Source organism: Euprymna scolopes, chromosome 12 (assembly GCF_053919585.1).
Source record: "Euprymna scolopes isolate OS-2025 chromosome 12, ASM5391958v1, whole genome shotgun sequence".
NCBI lineage: Eukaryota > Metazoa > Mollusca > Cephalopoda > Sepiida > Sepiolidae > Euprymna > Euprymna scolopes.
In genome coordinates this window covers 82,130,470-82,154,207 of record NC_136493.1, presented here as the reverse complement: position 1 = coordinate 82,154,207, position 23,738 = coordinate 82,130,470, and the positions used below count along the sequence as shown (strand labels likewise).

Here is a 23,738-nt window from a genome sequence, read left to right as displayed (position 1 = left end):
GCAGTAGACAGAACAGTTTCCTGCAAGTTCTTTCCCATTAGAAAAGGAATTCCAACGTATTTATCTAACTATTTAAAGACAATGTGTTAATACGTCGAAAGGGGGAAAACTCAGTCAGCTGTTTTAATAGCAAGAATGCATCTTTTTTTTTCAGACATTACACTGAATAAATGCCGACATGCTTCAGCTTCGTTGTCCAAAATTAAAATTTTAAATGTCAACAATACACTACAAAGTCAGGCAAATCGAAGCAAGACTAAATTCAAGTGCCATTAAATAGTCCTCGATTTCTGCCGGCACTGCGTCCCTAAATTCACTGAACTGAAACGGGATATTTTAATTTTAACAATAAAGTCAGTTTATTGTTTATAGTCTTCATAACAGATTTTATACTGTTAATTGTATTCCAAAATTCGTTTGTTACTTTTTCCCGTCGTACGCGTTTTTTCTCATTTTCTTAAACAACCTTCAAATTTCCTCTACCTATCACATCAGTCACATAAATATTTCTCTCAAAAATTCTTTGACTAAACTAATTTTCATAACCTTTTACCTAGAGCAATGACTCTTAAGTGGTTAGCTTCATAGAGCAAGATTATTCGAGACAACACTAGTTAATCTAACCTTTTGTTTTAGTCTTCAGCTTCTTTGTCTCTTAACTGTTCAATCACTTTAGATGAGATCACTCGAGACAATTACAGTCCAATTTGTCTTTCAATTGCTCAACCCCCCTTTGACAAGATTATACGAGACATACCTGAGCCAAAGGGCCAGAGGCATTAACCGTGTCACTGACTTAATCGAATATCAACATATTATGCAAAAATTATTTCGTTCGTCACAATAAGATTTAACCTCATCATTTTTTTAATCTTTTATCCAGCACGAGCACTCTTTTTTTCACTTATTACTTTACTCATTTCTGCTATTTTCTAAGCTACGTTTGTCTGTCAACCGAAAAGTCCAGTTAGTAACTTCTGATGGCTAAGTTATGTTTCATATATGAAAAATTTGATTCGTTGTCCGAATTCTTTTGGCAGCTTTCAGATTATCTCTACAGACAAATTCTCTATAATCTATATCCTCCATTTTTGAATCATTGGATTGTAATTGTAATTACCTTAAATATTTAGTGGACGCTTATCTTTCTACCACAACATTAATGCAACTACCACGTCTTTTCTCATAAAGATCTCCAGCCTCAGGATCAACGGATAATATTTCGTTACCATCAAATGTCTTATTTGACCACCAAGAAATTTCAATTGCCATTAATTGTAAAATTAAAAATGACTTTAAATATGCATATTCTGTGTTCGGTATTAGATTTATAAGAATCCAAGTAACAAAATACTGGAAAATAAAAGCACAAGATACTGTTCAAAAACTTATAAGAAAAAACAATTATTTATAAGTCACACATCATAGCTCTTGCTAAGAATTCGACATGTTTTTTTTTCAATTTATTATTTTAAAAAAAGTAAAAGCAAAAACAAAATGCTTTATTCGCACTCATTATATCCAACAACCGTTTTTCACAATGGCCGGGTGTATAGTCTGTTATAAACGACCCAGAAGCTTAGAACAAAATTGTTACTAATTGTTATTACTTTTTACAGAAGTAAAGCCAGATATTTTTTAGTAATTACTAAACACATTGTACATTGTATTTTTTCTAATGTTATAATAGGTTAAACATTTATTTCAGTCTTGTAAAACATCCAGCTGAGTGTTTTCTTTTTCCAAATTTTAAAACTTTAGTAATCATAAAATAAAACTGAAGACTTTTAGTATTTTTAACCGAGAATCGATCCTTTACAGCTCGAATACCAAATTACAAGAATATAAATGCATTTAAAATGTTTAAATAAAACTTTTTGCTTAAAACTACTTAATAAATTACTTGCTTCGTTAACTGATAAATAGGGCTATAACAAGAGAATATTCCTTTTATTATTTTGACTCTCAAGTATATGTCAGTTTATATCTTATATGTTTCTCAATTGATTAACTGTGTCTAACTGTATTGGATATATACTCGAGTCAAAACAATGAAAAGAATATGCAGTTGTCATTGGCCAAGTGATAACCTATAATAATAATAATAATAATAATAATAATAATAATAATAATAATAATAGTAATAATATTGAAAGAACAAGAGAAAAATTAAAACAATATTACTTACAGCCCAACTAACAGCTTACAATTCTTTTTTTTTCTTCAAGTTTTCCCTCTCAGTTTGGTTAATTCTTGTTTCCTTTCTTTGCGACTGTATTCTCTTATGTGATAACTTTTTTCTTTTTGAACGCTTATTTGTTAAAAAACAAAACAGCACTAAATTATGTTCTATAACATAAACTTTTACACGCGTATGCTCAGTCACAAAGGAGCCGAAGAATAGAAAAGAACTTCAACTCGCTTTTTCTTTGTAACACCGATATTTATTTCCTTATTGTTACGGTTACGTCACCTACATAATCAACTTCTCTCATGTGATCTCGAAAGTTATTCACGCCTCTCACGAGATCTCAAACATTATCTCGTTCCGTGTTCTTGTGATTGTGCTTTTTCTCCTTTTTATAGCTTTTTTTTCTCCTTTACTGGCGACGTCATTTTGCATGCATTTGTATACGCGCGTCCATGCTATGTTTACCTATCCTGCCTCGACAAAGTTCAAAGCTGGTTTCGAAACCTGATAGGTGATACCCTTTTCCTCTCTTGTCAAACTCTTTCTTACAGAAACCTGTTTTTGGTCTATTGTTATTTTCATGGCAAGTATTCATCTATGTCCCCCCCCCTCTGCAAAACTTTTATAAAAAAAAAAAACACTCGTCCAGCTACAGCTCCTATCAACAATCTCCACCAATCCTGATCTGTGCTTAAATTTAAACACAAATTCCATGAACAAAGCTCCTTCCCTAGAACTTCCTGCTTGTAGAACTCCGCTGGCATGTTTTCCAACTGATTACAACATGGTCGTTTTCAAGTCCAATGTAAACAAGCTGCTCCCTTAAATATTCAAATTCTACTCAATTTCCACCACTAACGATCACTGCACCGTCATCTCAGTGACCATTGTACACTCATTAACTTTTATCCTCGAGTGGCTTTCGGGTCTTGATGTAAAAAAAAACTCTTACTTTTAGATAACAAATATCTTCTTCTTTTATACCTTTAACATTCTAATGTAACATAAATTAAAATTGGTCAGATTTTGCCATTAGACCTGCTTAGCTTTTAATTTTACTAATTAATATTAGATTCTGAGTAGCCATTTTTTTATGATGGATGTGGTGTCATATTTTTTATTAAATGTCTTTTATTTATTTATTCCTGTGGCAATAAAACTATGTACTTCATTTCAATTACTTTAAAAAATGTTTATTCCAGAATACCCCCCCCCCCGCCAAAACCTCTAATCTAGTGGATGATAGACTGTTTGGTATGCTCCAACCTCTATCCCAATATATTGCATCACTGCTCCCTCACTATAAACATCATCAGATATCGGAAAGCTTTCTCGTTTCACAGTTTCTTTCCTCTATTGATATGGCACCTGAATCACAGTAGCCTCTTAAATCTCAGTGGCAATGTGGCTTGTTTGAAATTAAAAAATAAATTACTTGATTGCATTCACTTTTTTCCTTGCTATTGAATGCAGATTATTTTTCTTTAATTTCTACAACATAAACTCCCTTGTATTATTTAGTTTTTCTCTCTTCCTCTATTTTCCAGTAAATGGGCTATAAATAGAAAAAAATCAGGTATGACCCAAGAGTTAAGAAACATGTTTGGTTATATTACCAACACTAGCAGACCGTCCGGTGCAGTTCGGTCGCAAAATACACTTAAATATGATATTTTAATTCATGCAGATTTCATATTTATTTTTATAGATCTAATTCTCTATTGAATATTATTGATTATTATTTGGTACCACATATACACACACACACATGCACACGCACACACACATGCACACGCACACACACACACGCACACACACACACACATATATATATATACATATATATATATATATATATATATATATATATATATATATATATATATATATATATATACTAGCATGGGTACTGGCGTTGCCCGGGTGTTCGGAGGTGTGTGTTGAGCAAAAAAAAAAAAAAAAATGGTAGTAGGAAGGCAGGCTCGAACCCGTACCGTGAAGGAGGAAAAGAACTGGGAAAAACCTGATGTCTTTGCTGTTACGATCACCGCCAAACCGGAAGTGACGTAGGTTTAAATTAAAGCTAGACAATTGAAAAGTGGGAATGACTTTCGAAAATATCTGCAGAAAAAGCGACCCCCTCCCTGTTGAAAAGTTCCCAGTTGTGGGTGAAGAGATTAATATTTTTAGACAATTTTTCGTCATTTGTCGTCTGAAGGGTCTAGCTTCAAAATGATACTGATCTTGTGAACATCCGTCGCCGCTGTCGAAAGTATTAGGCAGACATGCAAACATACATACATACACTTATATATTGGTAGCTCAAATTTTCGACCCAAACCGATTAAAAAGCTTGCCCTATCTCTGAATACACTTTATGTAAAATTTCAAATGTTTAGACCAGAAATTGTCTGAGTAATTTGGTAGAGACCGCAGAGGTAAATTTTTTTTTTAATTTTGAAATCTATTATGACCGGTTAACATTTATTGTTTTGGTTATATATCTAAAATTTCTATTGTTTATACCACAAATTGGCGGAGGAGTTTGGTAGAGTTCTCAAAGGTCAAATCGTTGAACTTTAACCCCTTAACAGCCAAATTTCTGGCCGAAAAAAGGATTACAAAAATTTTGCCAAAACTCAGTACTCTGTATATCAAATTTCGAGTCTGTAAACTAAAAATTGACAGAGTTATTGTGTAGGACAGACAGACAGATAGACAGACACTTTCACTTTGACAAATGATTTATAGTAATGCCTGGAATCACAGTAGTTATTCTAGCTTTCAAATCTTCCAATGAACTAGGTTTGGTTGCATACACAATTGTTTTCACATGTCCTCATAAAAAAATCTAATGGAGTCAAATCTGGCGAACGTGGAGGCCAATGAAATGATCCACCCCTTCCGATGCATCTGTTAGGAAATTCCTGATTAAGAAACTGTCTAACACTACAAGCAAAGTGACAAGGAGCTCCATTTTGTTGAAACACTGTATCATTTTTAAAGTTTAATTGTTCAAGTTGCAGAATAAAGTAATTCTGCAACATATCTAAGTAGCTGTCACTGTTAATAACACGATCTTCAAAAAAAGATGGCCCTATGATTCGATTTATTCCCAAAGCACACCACACATTATCTTTAAGAGAGTCCCTTTCATGTTCAACAGTTTCATTTGGGTTTTTAGTTCCCCAAATCCGGCAATTATGCCTGTTGACCTTGCCACTAATGTGAAATGTTGCTTCATCAGAAAACAGTAAATTACTCACAAATGCATCATCATTGCAAAGTTTTTTATTGAACTGGTGACAAAAAGTTAGCCGTGCATAATAATCCTCTTCTAACAACTGTAATTGAATTTTGTAAGCTTTCATATGAAGTTTTGCCCTCAGAATCTTATGCACAGTAGACTTTGGCAGCCCGAGCTCCAATGATGCCCGTCTTACAGACTTTCTTGGACTTGCAGTAAAGGATTCTTCTATGGAAGCAACACTTTCGTCACTAACACATGACCTTCCAGACCGTGGTTTATCATGGACAGAGCCTGTCTCTTTAAATTTTTTCATCCATTTAACAATGGTGTTCCTATGAGGTGCTTTTTTTTTTAATTGTATTCAATTCGAAACTTTCTGTGTACAGCAATAGTAGATTTCAATTCAGCCAACCAAAGGACACAGTTTAATTTTTCCCCAATTGAAGCCATGGGATCAAATTGATTCTGAAAAACAAAAGAAAATATTTTTTACTTTTTTTTACTAATCTAAAAATTGTTACGAATTTTGTGGTGAAAAATTATTCAATAATTATACTTAAAACTAGATACATGAAACTTTATAACAGTTTTTACAGAGTATTTCTATCGAAAATATAAAGAAATTATAAATTTTTTAAAGTGCACACGAATTTATGGACACCCTGTATATATATATATATATATATATATATATATATATATATATATATATATACATACATATATACACACATACATATATTGTATATATACACATACACATATACATATACATATATATACACACAATAATATACACAAATATATACACATAGATATGCATATATATATATATATGCACATACATATACATATATATATACACATACATATATATATATACACACATGCATATACACATATATACACACATACATATACTTATATATACATACATATATATACATTTATATATACACACATACATATACATATATATACACACTTACGTATACATATATATACACATACCTATACATACATATATATATATAATCACATACATATAAATACATATATATACGCATACATGCATATATATATATGCACATACATATATATACACATACATATACATATATATACACACATACATATACATATATAATTATATACACACATACATATGCATATACATATATATATACACACATACATATACATATATATACACACATACATATATATATACATATATATATATATATATATTTATACACACATACATATACATATATATATACAAACATACTTATACATATATATACACATATACATATATATATGCACACGTGCATATACATATATATATACACATATACATATATATATACACACGTACATATACATATATATACATACACATACATATACATATATATATACACACATACATATACATATATACATATATATACACACATACATATACATATATAAATATATACACAGATACATATACATATATAAATATATACACAGATACATATACATATATACACACATACATATACATATATATACACATATACATATATATATATATATATATATATACTAGCAAAAGTACCCGTCGTTGACTGGGTTCAAAAACAGCCTACAGAAAATGGACTCTGATTTATGAAAGTATGATAGGTTATGAAAAGGAAGGGTTGGAAAGAGATAGCTTCGAATTTGGGGGTATCAAAACCAAAGCAAAATACGATGAAAGTAAAAATAAAATAGATAAACCCCATAATTTATTATACCATAACTGTTCACACTGAAACACTTATCACAATATTTTGTGGTTCTATATTAAAAAACCTTGTTAAACTTTGTGACAGATTTCCATTCTATGGAGGTCAGGCGCGAACGAATTAATTGGGAGGATAAGAGCAATGGTGTTGGAAAACATTTAAATTTATGTGAGGATGCTGACTTGACTAAACAAAAGTTTGTTTCCAATAATAATAATAGAAGAAGAAGAAGAAGTTGGCACACGTGTCTCTCAGTTTAGGTATAGGAGCACAGAATTTTTTTTTTGATTTACATGAGGCCCAGAGGCCACTCGAGGATAAGGGTTAATGGGTATACATCAGTCATTATGATTTTAGCGTAGTAAACATTAGTGGGAATTTTATAACTTGGATTACTTAGGGGGATGGTTCAATAAGAACTTGTTCACGTTGGACTTGAAGACCATCAAATTGTAGTCAGCTGGAAAGCAGGCAAACGAAATAGAGTTCCACAGGCGAGCAGTTCTAAGAAAAAAGCTCTGTTCATGGAATCTACGTTTAGGTGTAGGCACAGATAAAGAGTGTGGGAAATTGTTGATAGAGTTTCTGGCTAGACGAGTGTTTTTTATGAAAGTCTGGCGAGGGGGGGGGGCCATAGATTGAAGTTCAGATGAGCACCTGCCATGAAAATATCGATAAAGCAGGGACAGGCTCGCTACGTCTCTTCTGTAGGAAAGAGGTTGCAGAGAAGAGAAAAGGGCCCATTAAGCTACAAAGTCTATTTTGAACTCTGTCAAGACAGGATAAGCTGCTTCTAGCAGCTCCTACCCAGATGTGGCAACAGTACTCCATCATTGGCCGAACCTAGCATTTATATAAGTAAAGAATTGCATCACAAGTGAGATATCTACTGGAGCGGTAGAAAGATCCCACAATTTTTCCGGCGACTTTGGCAATGGATTTGATATACATGTTCCATTTAAGATCGGGAGTAAAGGTCAAGCCCAGAAGCTTGTCAAAACATGAGGCCTCCCCAAGACAGGAGCCATTCATTTCGATTGATAGCAGATGGGTAACAGAGCGTTGATGATGTTTACATAGAAGATAGAAGCTTGGTTTTAGATGCATTAAAAGTAACCAGCCACTTTTTTCCACGTGGTCAAGATCAGAGGAAAGAGAATCAGAGAGAACTTGGCCGTTTATGGTCTTCGAAGTGCTACCATAGATGGTAGTGTTGTCAGCATAAATGTCTACAAATGGTGTAAGGATGTGATTTGGAAGATCAGGAAGAGAGTTGGACCCAGGATGGACCCCTGAGGGATTCCAGCATTAATACTGAGAGCTTCTGATTTCTGCCCATCAACCACTACTCTTCAGAACCTATCAGAGAGAAATGATTTAATAGTTGAGAAGACATTTCCAGCTATACCATGACTGGAGATCTTGTGAAGTAGACCTTTATGCCATACCCTATCAAAGGCCTTTGATATGTCAAGAGCAATTGCCCTTGAGAGGTTATTTTTGCTGAGATGGTTGACTACTTCTATATTTAGCACAGATTCCAGCAGCTTATAGAAGTCTTACTGGTCTATACTGAGAGGAAGATGAGCGACCACTTGAATTCTTAAATACAGGGCATACTGATGAGATTTTCCAAGGTGTTGGGAAGCATTTCTCCTTAAGACAACGCTTAAATAACTTTGTAAGTATGAGCGCTAATTCCGGTTGAAGCCTTTTGAGCACTATAATTGGAATGCCGTCAGGGCCGGTTGCTTTACTGGAATCAAGGGTTTTGATTAGCTTGGCAACATCACGTACAGATATTTGTATGTCACATAGCATGTTTTCTGATATCGATACAATTTTCAATTATATTTTATGTTAATTTTTTTTGACTTAATTAAAAAAATTTATTTAAAAATTTTATGCAATTAAAAAAGAAATAAAACAATTGGTAAAAAAGTTTATGTATTTTTATATATTTTTATAAATTTTATAGATTTTTTGTTAATATATTTTTTCAAACATATTTAGGTTTTATATATATATATATATATTTTCAAATATGGTTAGTTTTGTTTTTTTTAAATTTAAACCTGCGTAATCCATCACGATCTTTTTTATCAATTATTATTTTTTTTATTTTTTAATCGCATATCTTTTTTTATCAATTAATAAAACATTTTTAATTGCATATCTTTCCAAATAACTATGTTTATTTAAGTTAATATGTTATATATTTTGTCAAACTATTTAAATATTTAAAAAATATATACTTATTTACAGCAACATGAAAAAGACTATGAATGTGCCACAGTTTAACCGGTTTAAAAAATGTTGGAATTTTTTTGGTACCAACAATTATACATCCCCGTAACTTAGTTTCGTATATTTTGGGTTTATATGAAACTCCCTTTAATTTAAATAAAAAGGAAATGCTAACTCCCTGATAATGATCTCATTGGTCCCAGCGCGAAAATCGGCCTCTTTTGGATTCCAGCGGCGAGGAGATTGGACGCATTTCATTGACTGTAATGCATGAGGTTTCCCAGTCGCAACCAGGCAAACTTCTAAAAAGTTTATTTACGTGGTTCCGGTTTGTGAATATTTTGAAGGAGAGTAATCTTTAAAGACTTTAAATTGAGAAAAAAAGCACATGTGCTGTCTGCCATCAATTTGTGAGTACGTTCCTTAAAATTTATTGTATGCGGGTTATTATTAGGAAGTACTCTTATTTGAATGTTTAATATTGTATTCGTTCGTTGATACGACATTTTCAATATAAGAACCAGATTTTTTTTGTATTATATTCTGTTACCTGTTTGTTTTTGTATTTAAATGCCTGCAAAGGGAAAAATTTGCAACTTTTGTAAATAAAATCTCTTTTTCGTTTTAAAACAAGATCTTTCTATTTTATTCTTTACCCCCTTTTTTATTTCATTCTTTTATTTTTTTTCCTGCAGGCTGTTAGCTTCGCGTCGAATTTATCTGAAAGAGGATAAATTTCCGACAAAAGGTGAATGTGCAACAGAAAATAGTTTAATGGTTTAAAAATGTGAATATTTCACATATGTTAAAAACACTAAATTCAAACAACATAATAAGTACGAATAAATTATGTAGGTTTAAATAAAATTAACTATATTGGAAAAAACAAAAACTAAATATGTTTGAAAAAATATATTAAAAAAAAACTATAAAATTTATAAAAATATATAAAATACATAAACTTTTTTATCAATTGTTTTTCTTTATTTTTTGAATTGCATATCTTTTATGCGATTAAAGAATAAAAAATAATTGATAAAAAGTTTATATATATATATTTATTATAAGGGGGTAAAAAAATAAATAAAATATAATTGAAAATTGTATCGATTCTGTGCTTCCATACCTAAATTGAGAGACGCGTGTGCCAACTGCCGGTGTGTTTAAAAGTTCCGGTCTCCTTTTGTCACCATTACCGGAGATGTAAATTAAAGCACTCAAGTGTTACTTGTCCTACTCTTGGTTTTTCAACTCCACGACCAATTACTCTGAGGTAAAAAAATTCAACACCAACGTTCGACATTCTGCAGTGTAAACTCTCAACTTCAAAATGCGACTCACTGCTCACAAGACCTGCTTCTTCAACGTTCAAATCTACAACTTCCCAGTCTCTCAAAACTCAGACTTTTAAAATTTTTAAATAGAGCATCTTATTTGCATATCATGTGACAAACTTGACAAACTCGTAGCCATATAAAGAGAACAGTGGCCGTTATTTGTCTTTCTTCTTCATTGTTTATAGTTGCCCCAGAACAGGTTTGTACTAGTTTTTAACATTTTGTCTTTGGTAAAATTTTATACCACATATTCCAAGACCAAATAAGACACTCACAGCATGGTAAACACACTAGCTCATGCGATGAATGGTGCATCTATTCCAAACTAAGTCATTTAATCACGGATGATGATGAAGAAGAAGAAGAAGAAGAAGAAGAAGATAAGTATACAAATCTGATGAGATTTTCATTGAATTTGGAATATTTTTTGGATTAACGAATCAATACACGCAGAATAAAGGAGTCCTGAATGTTCACTTAAATTTCAGAAAAACCTATCAGTTTTTACAGTGAGAACAGATGGAAAAAAGCTGATGCGAAAATGCAAAGTAAGTTGCATTAGTGATAAAAAGAAATGGAGTCTAAAATTTTTGTCACTCAACTTCCAGGGAACACCAAAGATCTCTGGTAATGTGAGAACTAGTGAGTAAGAAATAATAATAAATACGGAAAATAATTTGAAGATATACTGTATCATCGTGATCATCATCGCCATCTTCATCGTCATCATCATCGTCATCGTCATCATCATCATCACCATCGTCGTCATCATCATCATCGTCATCATCATCGTCATCGTCATCATCATCATCATCATCATCATCATCATCATCATCATCATCATCACTAGCAACAGCATCGTCGTCGTCGTCATCATCATCATCATCATCATTATTAGTATCATTATCATCGTCATCATCGTTCGTAGAAGATTCAGCTTCAGCTTTACCCTTAGCTTTAACTATATATGACTAGCGAGGGTGCCGGGTGTTGCCCGGGTGTGGTGAGGTTTGTGTGGGGGAGTATAAATCAAAACAATAATAAAATGGAAAATAAAGAATCAGCATAAATAACTCTGTTTAAATGTTAAAACTTTAAAAATAAAAAAAATGTCCGATGTGCCGGCGTGAAGATAATGACTCTGTCACGATAATCACTGCTCTATGATGACGTCAGCAAAGTAATATCGTTTTTTTTTCTATTTAAACCAATTCACGAAAGAACGTTTTTCGTAGATGCGTGTTTGGCTAAATTGTCACGAAGGAACGATTTTTTTGCTACCCTTCCTTATTGCAAACCTTTATTTCTATGGGAAATAATTGACCATTTTTTCTCATTCTCACATATTATGGGATACAATGGTAGTAGTGGGGTGGGGTACATAGCGTTGCACAACTGTGGGTTGGTGTGAGTAAGGAACCCCCGATGGAGATAGATGTTAAAAACAGTGGTAGTAGCGAGGTGGTGTGTTGGAAATCCAAAAACAGTTGGCTGCCCATGTGGAGAGAGGTGTTAAAAAATAAGTTTTAGCAGCAGGGGAGGGAATCAAAAGAACAGTAGGCAGCCAGGGTAGAGAGAGGTGTTTAAAAAAAGTGGTAGTAGGCAGGCAGTCTTGATCCCGTGACGCGAAGGAAGAAAAGAAGGTGAAAAAAAGGTAACATGTTTGCCGATGTCGCCATCACACAAGCGGAAGTTGCGTGCATCGAATTTAAGCATAGTCAATCGAATGTATGATGATTTAAATGCTTCCCCACGAAGGCAAATTAAAACTGGGTTCCCGACGTTTCCTGAGTGGTTGGAGGTGTGTGCTGAGCAAAAAAAAAAAAAAAGTGGTAATAGGCAGGCAGGCTCGAACTCGTACTGTGAAGGAGGAAAAGAACGTGAAAAAAGAGGATAGTGAATTCAATGAGTTGGTAATTAACTTTTGCCTGGCTGGAGGATATTGGCACAAGAAAGAAATAAAAAAATAAAAAGAGAGAGAAGTAGGATCGAACTCAAAAACGTCTTCCGCGCTAACCATTAGGCCAAAGAGGACAGTGAATTAAGAATCATTGGAGTTGCCACGCATGTGAAGAAATGAACATTGCTTTTAAATCTGGTTGTACGGTTCTCGCTTTCTGTTGTGGTATTTATTTGCTTCCCCACGAAAGCAAATTAGACACAAGTCCTGGCGACGGAGTGGAAAACCTTGTTAAAAACCTCAGATGAAATGATGTATCGATGGCATGAACACTTTCGTGATCTATTTCACAACCCATCCAATTTTGATGTTGCTGCAATAGAAAGCATCCCTCAGGAGTTCCTTTCGTTCGGGACTTGATGCTGAGCAAATTCTTGTGGAAACCATAAAACAGATCCTCGAACGAAGCCCCTAGCGGAATGGCATTCCTGTTGAGTTGCCGAAACATGGTGATGTCAATGTACATTTTGCAGTCTACTCTTTGATACTGTCAGTATGGCAGGGTAACCTGGTTGCCCAAGGCTGGGTAGATGCCATCCTGATTATGTTGTACGAAGGAAAGGGTACAGGATCTGATTGTGGAAATTATCATGGTATCTCGCTGCTGACTGCGGTTGGAAAGGTATTTGCACAGCTCTTGCTAAACACATTGTAAAGGTATATCTGTCCTGATATCCTTCTGGAGTCCCAGTCTGGTTTTAAAGATAGATGAAGGACCGTGGATATGGTGTTTTCTGTTAGACAGCTTTTAGAAAAGTGTATTGAGCAGCGTATGCCTCTTTGCCAGATGTTTTTAAACGTAACCAAGGCATTTGAGACAGTCAAACCAATAAAATATGCCCAAATTTGCCTACATTTGTATATATAGTGCCCTGGCAGGCAGCTTCGGTTTTTCTGTTTCGGTTGTCTTCCCTACATTTGTATATTTGCTGCTTTGGTTATCTCCCCTAAATTTGTATATGTAGTATCCTGGCAGGCAGCTTCGGTTTTGGTGCTTCGGTTGTCTTCCCTACATTTGTATATTTGCTGCTTTGGTTATCTCCCCTAAATTTGTATATGTAGTATCCTGGCAGGCAGCTTCGGTTTTGCTGCTTCGGTTGTCTTCCCTACATTTGTATATTTGCTGCTTTGGTTATCTCCCCTAAATTTGTATATGTAGTATCCTGGCAGGCAGCTTCGGTTTTGCTGCTTCGGTTTTGCTGTTTCGGTTGTCTCCCTCTGGCCTTGTTAGGCCACTTATATACAAACATTATTTGTTATGTATGTGTATACATGTTTCAGGGGAGTCCCAATTCAAGGAGGCTCACCTCATCAGACCAAGGAAGGAAACGTTATTGAAACGAGAATCAATGTTCAATTAATTTGGTATATAAAAATATATCCGGATGTGATTTACATTTTGAAAGAAAGGTGGGGTGTATAATTTGTGAATGTGGACAGTAGAGGTTTTGGAATGAGGTGTCGTAAATAAAGGAAATATAGGTGGGAGGGGAGGGAAGAGGAGAGAAGTACTATCAGGCCTGGCCAGGCTATCACAGCGGGGAGGTATTGGTTTCATTTTAACGAAAATGTTGTATATTAGCCTTAATTTTTTTTTTTAGTATCAGAAAAAATATTATACTCTCACCAGTGCTGTTTCCCTATTTTACGACTTCATGGCTAGTTTTTCTTATGGTGGCGCATTTCTTATTTAACTATTTTATTGATAAGCTCTGTTTATTTATTCATGTTATTCCTCGCTTTTTTATTAATTCGTTTTTTTCTCATTTTTACTCATTTGTTTATTTATTTTTTTGTTTCAATATAATATACGTCTATATGATCAAATTAACAAATATACAGGCTAATTTATATGATTTAAATAATGGTGATATCGTGGGAGTTATATTTTCTATTTTAATGCGTGCGTCCGAAGTAATTAGACAAGCAAAAGTTCTTGTTTCTATATATGCACTTAATTTCGATGGTTGTCATTCTTTTATTTGGGTTGTTTATCTCTTCCTTAACAGTAAAATATGTAATATATTTGGTCAATTTATATGCTTCATTATAGAGATAGGCTTTCCAGACCGTATACATGCACACAGATACTTAATACCATAGATTTGTCTGTATTAGTAGAACCCCCGTTTACATAAAACATCTAGTTAGAGTTAGTTATCATTTGAAATCAAATTGTGCTTGGTTTCCTTATATAATGCTGCTTTGCGATATACTTCTCATAGATATATATCAATGCTTCATTTATAAGTATGTTGGCCACATAAATTATTTTATTTAATCATTTTCGGATATTTATTACAAAGTATAGAAAGTGCACTCACCTTTATTTAATTAGTGGCATATTGTGTTTTCACAATACATACATATATACATATGTCATAATTAATAAAAATGATATATCTAGAACATATAATCATCATAGTTGTATGAGATTTATTGACGATATATATATATATATATATATATATATATATATATATATATATATATATATATATATATATATATATATATATATAAACAAGGAATTCGAGAAAAATAAACATCTCGTATATCCAAAGAATTAAGTTGTGAACATAGAGAAATAATGGCAACATTTCTGGATTTAGATATAAAAATTGAGGGTAGAATTTTTATCTGCTTGATAAAAGAAACTTCTATTTTCAAATAGTTTGTATGCCGCATAAAAATAGCAAAGGCCCTTTGTATATGTTTTACGGTAGTATTATGTCCAAGTTTTTAAGAATAGCTCACGTTACTTTAAAATGAATAGATTTTATACCCCCAGTCTCTAGCTTAGTTTTTTTTAGCTCCTTAGATAAAGTGGCTTCAAATTTTGTCCGTAGTGATTTCCATAAAAATTGTAATAATATAACCGAACATTTTAGTTATATAATACACGTTCGGGACAAGATCAAAGTGTAGTATCTGTTCTTCAGATGCTGCACTTCTATTTCTTGTTCTCTTTCGGTGGAGGAGAAATCCTTCACGACTGAGATAATTTTTATTTTTGTACCTTTTCTCCACGTTAAAAAACGACCCTGGTGTCTAACTCTGTCCCGTGGGGAGGCATAGTAAATAGGTATAATAAATTGTGATTGCTAATTTGAAAGCTGATACATAATCATTTCTCAAACTTGTTCAGTCATGCTTAAAATTTTGCGACCAAATTATACATTATAGATTTGTTTGTGAACACACGTATTTGGTAAACGAAGTTTTGTTAAGTTTTTTTTCCGTCAGACATTACGTTCTTTGTAATTTCTTTTTAATCTGGGCTTATCGAACCATAAATACTCTCACATGCCAATTAATACCATAAAAGTATAAAAAGAATTTAAACAGCTGTGCATCTAAGCAACGCATTTATTTAAATGAATTCATTCATTTGAAGTTTGACAGTGAATTTATTTCTAATTATCATCGTCTGTTCGTAACTTCTTGATAAATATTTATCATTTTTTTTTAATTCACAAACAAATTGAATACATTTTCTATTTTCACCAAAAATCTTCATGAATATCGTTTACCTTGAAACGTGTAAGTAATATTTTATTTTTGCCATTTAATTTTATATTTAACTAGCGGGGATACCCAGCGTTGCTCGGGACCGTATAAACGATAAGAAAATTGAATTTGGTTTTGTAATATATTTGTTATTCTTATGAGAAAGGAATTTTGTATGTTTATGTATCATTTGTTATTTCGAACAAAAGAATATTTTACCTACATAAGATGGGTATTACACATATGAAATAATTGTATCTTACCTAGGGTAGGTCATTTATAGCATGTATATGAAAGGACGGGTAATATACAACACATTTATCTCATCAAATTCCAAGCGATGCCAGGTATTTTACTAATATATATTCTCGCCTATTTCATTCAATCCCGGGCAACGCTGGGTTTTTTGCTAGTATATATCTCAATTAATCTCATTAAATCCTGTTAGTATATATTTCAATCAATCTAGTTCAATCCAAGGCAATGCCAAGTATTCTGCTAGTATATATTTGCATCTATCTCCAGGCGACCGTGTATTCTGCTTGCATACATTTGCATGTATCTCATTGAATCCAGGGTGACTCCTGGTAATCTGTAAGTATATATGTGGACGTATCTCGTTAAATCAGATAATTCTTGGATTGTTACAAATTTCGACAATTTAACCCAAATTATCGCTCACCTGTCTAAAATAATAACTTGGAGACATTTTCTTGGCTGGTTATTCATTACAAACACATCATCCAAATAACTCACATTTCATCATTTTTTATAATTTTTTGGATATGTTACTAATTTCAACAACCATGTCACATGATTTAACTTACATTATCGCCGCCACTCTTACTAAAATAAAAACTTTGATACATAGGCTATGGTATGTTACTAATTTCGACTATCACTTTTCATGAGTAAATCCACATTATCGCCCCCTTCTATCACTAAAATAATATGGCTGGTTATTTCATTACAAACCCACCAAAGAAGTAAGTCACATTATATCATTTTTCATAATTCTTGGATATGTTACTAATTTCGACATTTATTTTTAATGAAGTACCCAAAATAATCGCGACCTCTTACTAAAATAATAACTTCCATACATTGTCTGGTCTGTCTACTTCATTACGAATACACCAATCAAATAACTCACATTTTATCATTTTTCATAATTTTTGGATATGTTGCTAATTTCAAACGTCATTTTTAATGAGTTCAATCACATAATTCCTCTCCTCTTACTAAAATAATACCTTTGAGACATTTCTGGGCTGTTTATTTCATTACAAACACATCAATAAAATACCTCACATTTCATCATTTTTTATAATTCTTGGATATGTTATGAATTTCGACAATCAAATTTAATGAGTGCACACATCTAATCGTCCAATTCTTATTAAAATCATAAATTTGCTACATTGACTGGGCTGTTTATTTCATGATAAACACACCAATCAAATAACTAAAACTTCGTTTTCCATAATTCTTGGATATATTACTAATTTGACAATAATTTTTCATGAGTTAATCCACATTTCGCCACCTCCTATCACTAAAATAATAACTTTCAGACATTGTATGGCTGTTTTTTTCATTACAAACACACCTATCAAGTTACTCACATTTGACCATTTTTCATAATTCTTGGATGTGTTGCTAATTTCGACAATTATTTTTAATGAAGTAACCAAAAAAATCGCCCCCGTCTTTAACCGACACGATCCCCTTCCTCTTACAAAAATAACAACTTTGATACATCTAGCCTGTCTATTTCATTACGAACACACCAATCAAATAACTCACATTTACTCATTTTTCATAATTCTTGGATACGTTACTAATTTCGACAATCATTGTTTATGATTTAACCCACATAATCGACCCCCTCTTACTAAAATACTAACTTTGAGACAATATCTGGTCTGTTTATTTCATTATAAACGCACCAATCAAAAAACTAACATTTCATCATTTTTCATAATTTTTGGATATGTTACTAATTTCGACAATCGTTTTTCAAGATTTAACCACCATAATCCCCTCCCTTCTTGCTAAAATAATAACTTTGAGACTATGTCTCTGGTTATTTCATGATAAACACACCAATCAACTAACTCACATTTTATCATTTTTCATCTTTCTATCATTTTTCTTGGATATATTATTAATTTCGACAATCATTTTCCATGATAAAACACACATAATCGACCCTCTCTTACTAAAATAACAACCATGCGACATTGTCTAGGGTGTCTATTTCATTACAAACATACACATCAAATAACTAACATTTCATAATTTTTCATAATTCTTGGATATGTTACTAATTTCAAGAACCATGTTTCATGTGTTAACCCACATAATCCCCTTCCTCTTACTAAAATAATACATTTGAGACATTGTTTGGGCTGGTAATTTCATTACAAACAGACCAATCACATAACTCACATTTCATCCTTTTTCACTTTTCTTGGATATGTTACTAATTTCTACAATCATTGTTAATGATCAACCCACATAATCGACCCCCTCTTACTAAAATATTAACTTTAAGACTATATCTGGGCTGTTCATTTCATTATAAACACACCAATCCAATAACTTACATTTAATCACTTTTCATAATTCTTGGATATGTTACTAATTTCAAGAACCATGTTTCATGTGTTAACCCACATAATCCCCTTCCTCTTACTAAAATAATACATTTGAGACATTGTCTGTGCTTGTAATTTCATTACAAACACACCAATCACATAACTCACATTTCATACTTTTTCACTTTTCTTGGATATGTTACTAATTTCTACAATCATTTTTAATGATGTAATCCACATAATCGACCCCCTCTTACTAAAATATTAACTTTAAGACTATATCTGGGCTGTTCATTTCATTATAAACACACCGATCCAATAACTTACATTTAATCACTTTTCATAATTCTTGGATATGTTACTAATTTCAATAATCGTTTTTTATAATTTAACCCACATAATCCCCTTCCTCTTACTAAAATAATACATTTGAGACATTGTTTGGGCTGGTAATTTCATTACAAACACACCAATCACATAACTCACATTTCATACTTTTTCACTTTTCTTGGATATGTTACTAATTTCTACAATCATTTTTAATGATGTAAGCCACATAATCGACCCCCTCTTACTAAAATATTAACTTTAAGACTATATCTGGGCTGTTCATTTCATTATAAACACACCAATCCAATAACTTACATTTAATCACTTTTCATAATTCTTGAATATGTTACTAATTTCAATAATCGTTTTTTATAATTTAACCCACATAATCCCCTTCCTCTTACTAAAATAATACATTTGAGACATTGTCTGTGCTTGTAATTTCATTACAAACAGACCAATCACATAACTCACATTTCATACTTTTTCACTTTTCTTGGATATGTTACTAATTTCTACAATCATTTTTAATGATGTAATCCACATAATCGACCCCCTCTTACTAAAATATTAACTTTAAGACTATATCTGGGCTGTTCATTTCATTATAAACACACCAATCCAATAACTTACATTTAATCACTTTTCATAATTCTTGGATATGTTACTAATTTCAAGAACCATGTTTCATGTGTTAACCCACATAATCCCCTTCCTCTTACTAAAATAATACATTTGAGACATTGTCTGTGCTGGTAATTTCATTACAAACACACCAATCACATAACTCACATTTCATCCTTTTTCACTTTTCTTGGATATGTTACTAATTTCTACAATCATTTTTAATGATCAACCCACATAATCGACCCCCTCTTACTAAAATATTAACTTTAAGACTATATCTGGGCTGTTCATTTCATTATAAACACACCAATCCAATAACTTACATTTAATCACTTTTCATAATTCTTGGATATGTTACTAATTTCAAGAACCATGTTTCATGTGTTAACCCACATAATCCCCTTCCTCTTACTAAAATAATACATTTGAGACATTGTCTGTGCTTGTAATTTCATTACAAACACACCAATCACATAACTCACATTTCATCCTTTTTCACTTTTCTTGGATATGTTACTAATTTCTACAATCATTTTTAATGATCAACCCACATAATCGACCCCCTCTTACTAAAATATTAACTTTAAGACTATATCTGGGCTGTTCATTTCATTATAAACACACCAATCCAATAACTTACATTTAATCACTTTTCATAATTCTTGGATATGTTACTAATTTCAAGAACCATGTTTCATGTGTTAACCCACATAATCCCCTTCCTCTTACTAAAATAATACATTTGAGACATTGTCTGTGCTTGTAATTTCATTACAAACACACCAATCACATAACTCACATTTCATACTTTTTCACTTTTCTTGGATATGTTACTAATTTCTACAATCATTTTTAATGATCAACCCACATAATCGACCCCCTCTTACTAAAATATTAACTTTAAGACTATATCTGGGCTGTTCATTTCATTATAAACACACCAATCCAATAACTTACATTTAATCACTTTTCATAATTCTTGGATATGTTACTAATTTCAAGAACCATGTTTCATGTGTTAACCCACATAATCCCCTTCCTCTTACTAAAATAATACATTTGAGACATTGTCTGTGCTTGTAATTTCATTACAAACAGACCAATCACATAACTCACATTTCATACTTTTTCACTTTTCTTGGATATGTTACTAATTTCTACAATCATTTTTAATGATGTAAGCCACATAATCGACCCCCTCTTACTAAAATATTAACTTTAAGACTATATCTGGGCTGTTCATTTCATTATAAACACACCAATCCAATAACTTACATTTAATCACTTTTCATAATTCTTGGATATGTTACTAATTTCAACAATCGTTTTTTATAATTTAACCCACATAATATCCTTTCCTTTTGCTAAAATAATTACTTTGTGACATTGTCTGGCGTGTTATTTCATTATAAACACACCAACAAATAACTCGCATTTCATCATTTTTCATAATTCTTGGATATGTTACTAATTTGGACAATATTTGTTCATGATTTTATGACATAATCGCACCATCTTCCTTTTTGCTAGTACATATAGTCACCTTTCTTATACAATCCCCGGCAACACTAGATATTATGCTAGTACAAATATCCAGCTATGAAGCCACATAAAAGAGCGTTCTCTGGCATAATATTACAATGATTGCATATTAATGTAATGGTATTCGACAATGAGGCTACATCCAAGGGAGGTCACTTGCATATTATACCAATGATTGCATATTAATCTAATGGTATTTGAAAATGAAACTACATCGAAGGCAGGCTACTTGCGTAATCTAATGGTATTAGAAAAGGAAGCTGCATCCAAGGTAGGTCACTCGCATATTATAACAATGATTGTATATTAATCTAATGAAATTCGACAATGAAGCTACATCCAAGGAAGGTCACTCGAATATTATAACAATGATTGTATATTATTCTAAATGTATATGACACTGAAGCTACACCCAAGGGAGGTAACTTGCATATTATAACAATGATTGCATATTATTCTAATGGTATTCGACAAGGAAGCTTCATCCAAAGGAGGTAACTTGCATATTATAACAATTATTGTACATGAATCTAATGGTATTCGACAATGAAGCTACACCCAATGGTGGTCATTAGCATATTAAAACGATGATTGTATATTAATCTAATGGAATATGACAATGAAGCTACATCCAAGGGAGGTCACTTGCCTATTATGACAATGATTGCATATTATTCTAAAGGTATTCGACAATGAAGCTACATCCAAGGGAGGTCACTTGCATATTGTAACAATGATTGCATATTATTCTTATGTATTTTGACCATGTAGCTACATACAAAGAAGGTCACTTGCATATTATAACAATGATTGTATATTATTCTATGGTGTTCAACAATGACGCTACATCAAAGGGAGGTCACTTGCATATTGAACTAATGATTGTATATTATTCTAATGGTTTTCGACAATGAAGCTACATCCAAGGGAGGTCACTTGCATATTATACCAATGATTGTATATTATTCTAATGGTATTCGACAATGAAGCTACATCCAAGGGAGGTCACTTGCATATTGTAACAATGATTGTATATTATTCTAACGGTGTTCAACAACAACGCTACATCAAAGGGAGGTCACTTGCATATTATAACAATGATTGTATATTATTCTAATGGTATTCGACAATGAAGCTACATCCAAGGGAGGTCACTTGCGTATTATAACAATGATTTTATATTATTCTAATGGTATTGGATAACGAAGCTACATCCCAGGGAGGTCACTTGCATATTGAACCAATGATTGTATATTATTCTAATGGTATTCAACATGGGGGGTACATCCAAGGGAGGTCACTTGCATATTGAACCAATGATTGTATATTATTCTAATGGTATTCAACATGGAGGGTACATCCAAGGAAGGTCACTTTCATATTGTAACAATGATTGTATATTATTCTAATGGTGTTCAACATGGGGGGTACATCCAAGGGAGGTCACTTGCATATTGTAACAATGATTGTATATTATTCTAATGGTATTCAACATGGGGGGTACATCCAAGGGAGGTCACTTGACTATTGAACCAATGATTGTATATTATTCTAATGGTGTTCAACATGGGGGTACATCCAAGGGAGGTCACTTGCATATTGTAACAATGATTGTATATTAGTCTAATGGTATTCAACATGGGGGGTACATCCAAGGGAGGTCACTTGACTATTGAACCAATGATTGTATATTATTCTAATGGTATTCAACATGGGGGGTACATCCAAGGGAGGTCACTTGCATATTGTAACAATGATTGTATATTATACTAATGGTGTTCAACATGGGGGGTACATCCAAGGGAGGTCACTTGCATATCATAACAATGATTGCATATTATTCTAATGGTATTCAACATGGTGGGTACATCCAAGGGTGGTCACTTGCATATTGAACCAATGATTGTATATTATTCTAATTGTATTCAACATGGGGGGGTACATCCAAGGGAGGTCACTTGCATATTGAACCAATGATTGTATATTATTCTAATGGTATTCAACATGGGGGGTACATCCAAGGGAGGTCACTTGCATATTGAAACAATGATTGTATATTATTCTAATGGTATTCAACATGGGGGGTACATCCAAGGGAGGTCACTTGACTATTGAACCAATGATTGTATATTATTCTAATGGTGTTCAACATGGGGGGTACATCCAAGGGAGGTCACTTGCATATTGTAACAATGATTGTATATTAGTCTAATGGTATTCAACATGGGGGGTACATCCAAGGGAGGTCACTTGACTATTGAACCAATGATTGTATATTATTCTAATGGTATTCAACATGGGGGGTACATCCAAGGGAGGTCACTTGCATATTGTAACAATGATTGTATATTATACTAATGGTGTTC

The 23,738-nt window shown here is 32.6% G+C and overlaps 1 protein-coding gene across 2 annotated transcripts in view; it reads left to right on the top strand.

Annotated features, from left to right (window-relative positions):
• The first annotated feature begins 16,144 nt into the window (after positions 1–16,144).
• LOC145291379 (uncharacterized) overlaps positions 16,145–23,738 on the top strand; it is a 172,156-nt gene continuing 164,562 nt past the window's right edge. For both annotated transcript variants that reach the window (XR_013869399.1, XM_080137169.1), the window contains exon 1: positions 16,145–16,306. Coding sequence is in view for 1 of the 2 variants with exons in the window: in XM_080137169.1 (XP_079993295.1) it covers positions 16,282–16,306 (25 nt within the window). In the remaining variant the exon portion in view is untranslated. The remainder of the gene's footprint in view (positions 16,307–23,738) is intronic.